Source organism: Bison bison, unplaced genomic scaffold (genome assembly GCF_000754665.1).
Source record: "Bison bison bison isolate TAMUID 2011002044 unplaced genomic scaffold, Bison_UMD1.0 scf7180017864245, whole genome shotgun sequence".
Taxonomy (NCBI): domain Eukaryota; kingdom Metazoa; phylum Chordata; class Mammalia; order Artiodactyla; family Bovidae; genus Bison; species Bison bison.
The window spans coordinates 923,285-928,879 of record NW_011494817.1 but is presented as its reverse complement, the minus strand read 5'-3'; the positions used below and the strand labels follow the sequence as shown (position 1 = coordinate 928,879).

The window sequence follows — 5,595 nt, the reverse complement described above, 5'->3', positions numbered from 1 at the left end:
AAAGAGCAGAGTGAAAAAGTTGGCTTGAAACTCAACATTCAGAAAACGAAGATCATGGCATCTGGTCCCATCACTTCATGGCAAATAGATGGGGAAACAATGAATGGAAATAGTGACAGACTTTATTTATTTATTTATTTTTTTGGCTCCACAATCACTGCAGATAGTGACTGCAGCCATAAAATAAAAAGACACTTGCTCCTTGGAAGAAAAGTTATAACCAGCCTAGACAGCATATTGAAAAGCACAGACATTACTTCACCAACAAAGGTCCATCTCATCAAAGCTATGGTTTTTCCAGTGGTCATGTATGGATGTGAGAGTTGGACTATAAAGAAAGCTGAGCACCAAAGAATGGATGCTTTTGAACTGTAGTGTTGGAGAAGACTCTTGAGAGTCCTTTGGACTGCATGGAGATCAAACCAGTCCGTCCTAAAGGAGATCAGTCCTGAATATTCTTTGGAAGGACTGATGCCAAACTAAAGTCCATGACCAACTTGATGGACGTGAGTTTGAGTACTCTCTGTGCATTGGTGATGGACAGGGAAGCCTGGCGTGCTGCAGTCCATGGGGTCACAAAGAGTTGGACACGACTGAGTGACTGAGCTGAGATGTAGATAGCATTTATTAAGTGTATGCTATGTCCTCTTCACTGTTCTAAGTGTCTTGCATGTTGTAAGTATTAACATGTATTAAATTACAATCATCTGTAAAGTAGATTCCTTTTAGAGAGGAGGAAACTAAGGTGGGGAGTGGTTGAAACAGTTTTCCCAAGGTCACATCACCAGAAAGGGAGCTGTGATAAGTTTGGCTTCAGGCTTGTGCTATATGTACTATACACTGTGCTCTTTTGCAGAATGCATGTGGTCAGTATAGTGCTTGCTCCTCTACCTGGCTTCCTCTGATAGGTTCCAATCTGAAATAGATGTGCCACGGCAACCATGGTACACATAATAAGTATTTCCCAAGGTCTCACTGATAAATTAAGTAATTAAAAAGAGTACTAAGGGTCCAGGCCTTCCCTGATGGCTTACTGGTAAAAAATCCACCTGCCAATACAGGAGACATGGGTTTGATCCCTCGGTCGGGAAGATCCCCTGGAGAAGGAAATGGTAACCCACTTCGGTATTCTTGCCTGGAGAATTCCATGGATATAGAAGCCTGGTGGGCTACAGTTAATAGGGCTACAAGAGTTGGACATGACTTGGTGACTAAACCACCACCACCCAAGGGTCCATATAAGTTTTGTCTAGTAATGGATTTGTATTGAATTGTTTTTTGACACTTCACTTGCAAAGAAATCTCAGTGGCTCTGTCTGGCCAAGTTCTCATTCAGGGTTCATAGTAGTCAGGTTCCAGACACCCTTTTCAACCTTATTATACCTCTGCTGTTTACCTTGCTAGTATAAGTTCTCGCAAGGACAGACTTTAGTGTTGTCTTTGTATGCCTCGTTCTTAGGAGGAATCTAAATAATTTAGATTGAGTGACGGTGAGTCATCATGAATTGCTACCCTGTTCCCATGTACAGTCTAAACGTAGGCACAGCCACTCCTTGGCTCTGATGGTTTCCTTAGTCCAGAGCCCCATCCTCCATAATCTCACATCCTAGTCTTGACACCAGCTAATGTGTTAAAAGTCACAGTTTCACTGGTATCATCTTGTCTTTTACTAAAATGACCCTGCTAGGCTGCCACTAATTTGGCTTAAGTTTTAGCTGTTTTTCTTATGAGGTTGGTGGATTTTCATTCATTTGTCCATGCTTCACTGTCTTCATTAGTAGATTTTGCCAATTTATACATTAAAATAAAAGAACCCTATTTTACTGGCAAGTTAATATAGGAGTGGAGGTTTAAAAAATACTACTGTCAAATCTAACTTATATTGCTTATCTAGGAGGGTGCTTCTTAATGCTTAAAACTTGCTTTATTAAAGAGAAAGGATCTAAGATTTATTTTGCACCCACTGGTCCTAACATTGTAGTAAGAACTTTTGTTATTGCTCTTGATTTTGAAAAGTTGAAAAAGGAATAAAACTTGGTAAGAGCCAGGCTTTGATGTCAGCAACATCTGGTTGTGAATTCTGGCCCTCAAACCCTTCTGCTGTATGATCTTGGTGCTGGGGGGAATCTCTTAATCTCTCTAAATTTGTCTTACCTGTGAACAGATATGATATCCCACATCTGATATTTGTGACTGAGCATGCAGCACGTGCATTATCATCAAGACTGTCACATAGATGAGGAAAGGGAAGCCCAGGGACATGAATTCTGGCTCTCCAGCTTCCAGTCCAGTGGAAGGACTGCACTGCTTCGGCCGCTCTGAACTTGGGCCTGAACACGTGACTTTCATGGGACAATGAAATGGGAGGATAAACGCTGTGTCTCCCTTTCACTTTTCTCCAGAAGCAGTAAGAGCCAATGCTCAATTCACCATGTCTGTTCTCCCTGCTTCTGCAAGCATGGCAAGCATAGAGATGGAATTCTCTTGGCCTGGGTTGATGGTGGAAAAGCCAGGTATCCCATGATGCATGTAGGATGAGTGACAAGGACTTTGTTGTTTTAAGCCACTGATTTGGGGGTGTGAATGAATTCTGGTATAAAAACCAGTAAGAACAACAACAACATCACAAACAAACAAAAAAACAACCAGAACTTCACCTTGTTTTAGATTTAGAAACCCTCAGAGGAATTTTTATTAAGGCTCTGTTAAATGTGAGAGGTTTGTTGTTTGTGGAACTCAAAAAGTTACCGAAAGCTTTCATAGCAAGTGAACTCAGGGTTGAGCTTAAATGATCAAAAATGTGCTAATGAATATTTACAAAACAAATCCATATATTTACTTTTGTGAAAGACTAAAATGTAAAGTTCTTAGAAGGAATAAACAAGAGCAAGGGGAATAGAAAGAGGATGCATGGGACAGGGTTTAGAAAGAGATATTTAAATACTGCCCTTTGTTTCATATAAATCTCTGCTCTGGTGTTATTCTAGAATACTGAATACTAAAAGCTGTTTTCTCCCCTTAGGAAAATATCAACATCGATGAGGCCTCCAGATGCCTGGTGAAACATATACTTGCCAATGAGTGTGACCTGATGGAGTCCATTCAGCCTGACATTGTGAAGCCACATCTCACATCGCCCAGGGTTGTCAGCTGCTCCAGCTGTTCCAAATCCTAGTAGGCTTCTGTGCTGGAGTATGGTGGGAGGAATCCAATCATCTCATGAATTGCGTCTCAAATCCTACCATCTTGGATAAATGTCAGGATGGGGATACACCTGGGGCAAGCCAAAGACCTATGCCTGTAACTTTCTTTCCTCCAAGAGAAATAGCAAATGTTCCTTTTTATGTCTGCCCCCCACCCCACCCCCGCACAGCATCAGCACAGTGTTTACAAGCTTTTAAAATATTTAGTCTGTTACAAAATTCTGTCTTGTAGCTGACCGTAATTCTGCACAAACAGAGTTGGCCCTATTATTGGCGTCTTTGGGTCAGCCAGGGCCTCAGGTCTGAAAGAGAAAGGGGGCAAGAACAGACTAGCTGTCAAGTTAAGCGCTGGCTTTCACTTTGCCCCTGGTGTCTTTGTCCAGACCTCAGTACATCCTCTGCTGCTCTGACAGGCCTATTAAGTAGAAGCTGTCCTTTCTCCAGAGATGACCTTCATTCTCAGCGGACCTGGAGTTGTCTCTGATTTAGCTCTTCAGAGTCGTGGACACAGGCTTCATGTGCTTTCGTTGCTTTTATTGTCAATTGCCGTGCCCTGAATGTTGGTTTCACTGAAAACTTTATGAAAAGACCTCCCCTGGTACGTGCCTTTCTGTTCGCTTTCTCTAACACCTGAGCTGTGGGACTCTTTCTGTATGTGTAATATATATTATATATATTTTCACAAGTGAAAAATAAAACATGAAAAGATGCTGTTTCCTTATTTCTGCAAATGCTTCAAGTTTCTCAGTATTCTGAACTTTTTTTTCTTTTTTTGACTGTGTGTCCATTGTTCTCTCGACCCATTTCTAAAATGTAATTTCAAAAAAGGGATGTGAGGGACGCACTTAAAGGAAGGGTACTGTTAAAACTGAGATGAGTCATGCATCTCGTCTGTATCTACAGTTCATATTGGCGTGTAGGCCAAGAGTGCAAGCAGTGTACCTACACAACTTTTGGTTAAGCAGAGGAATATATTTTCATATATTCTGGCCAGGAAAGCTGCCAAACCAATCAACATAGAGAGAAACAGCTAAAACACGCGTGTTGATATCCTGCTTTGTACGATGTTTGTGGTACAGGTATGGTGCAGGTAGCTACCGCTCTTGAAGGGCATTAGTTTTCATTGGTGTTGATAATATACTCATAGGAACTTGGTAACAGATTTTTTTTTGGGTGTCCTACCCATATTATCTTGGCATTCATTGTCTCCATAAATACCGACCACACCGCTTCCTATTATTCGTGTTTGTGATCCTTTCCCTAAGGGCATTCTCTGGCCCCTGGAACTCTTGACCCATGAGGCAGGCAGGCCAGTGAGTTAATATCTCCAGAGCATCCCTGAACCAATGACAGCAGGGATTGGGGGATAAATACTTTAGGTTCTTTTTCTTTCAGGAAGACCAGTTCTGAGCATGCTCTCTGCAGTCTCTTAGACACCCCCAGTGGGATTAATAGATCTTGGTTCTCATAGGGGAGACCTTCCCACCTGCCTCATCCTTTGTGGTCTTCATTTCATCCTTATTGGCTTTCATCTTTATTAACTCCATTTCCTTCTTTCCTCACCGCCTCACTCTTCTACAAGTGCTTCCTGGGTCACTTTCTAGATAAGTTACTTTCACGCAAATCCTTCTTTCAGGGTCTTATGGTAGAAACCAAAACCTGCCCAAGTTAGTTGGGATAGAAGTGGTTTAGGAAGCTGAGGCTTGACACGAGCTTTTGAACTGAATGACTCACTACCTAGGTGGTAGCAAGGAACCCCTTACTGGTGGATAATATGGGGGAGCCAATCCCTGGCCAGTTATAGCATCATAATTACTAAGAGTCTCATCAGGTAGATTGAGATAGAATACAGTCGAAAGTAAATTTTATGTTGCTCTTGTGTTGGAAAGACGTGATTGCAGAGTTTATTAACTTCTATGAAACTCTATAGGGAAAAAAAAAAAAAATTACAGGCTTGTGTCAGTTAACACTTGACTGGAGATTTGGTGTAAAAATTTAAAGACTTCCAACCAACAATCAAAGTGACCCTCACTTCCTTCAGCCCCAGGATAGGCCATGCTGAAAATCAGGCCTAAGATTTGATTTTAGGAAAAGAAAACTATAATGGAGGCTACGTTCACAGAGCTAGCAAGGCTTCTCCACTAAAATCAGGGTCTTTATAGGGAAAGAGTCGGACACTGAGACATGCGAGGAAACATTTGGGTAGATGTTCTTAAGAGGCTTGAACCCAGAGAGTCTTCTGAAACTCTGCTCCAGAAAAAGAGGCCCTTACCCTCTCCTGTGGAGAACAGCCGGTTACCACGTTAAAACCCCACCTCAGCAGGATGTTTTATAAGGTGATGTTTCCCTTCTCAAGCTCTGCTCCCATCACCCTTCATTGCTTCTAGACAAA

General features: G+C 41.9%; 1 protein-coding gene across 1 annotated transcript in view; it reads left to right on the top strand.

Annotated features, from left to right (window-relative positions):
- Positions 1-4,473, top strand: part of RAB38 (RAB38, member RAS oncogene family) — a 124,547-nt gene extending 120,074 nt beyond the window's left edge. The window contains exon 6 of the mRNA XM_010847210.1: positions 3,023-4,473. Within this exon, the coding sequence (XP_010845512.1) occupies positions 3,023-3,175 (153 nt within the window). The 3' untranslated portion in view covers positions 3,176-4,473. The remainder of the gene's footprint in view (positions 1-3,022) is intronic.
- The last annotated feature ends 1,122 nt before the right edge of the window (positions 4,474-5,595 follow it).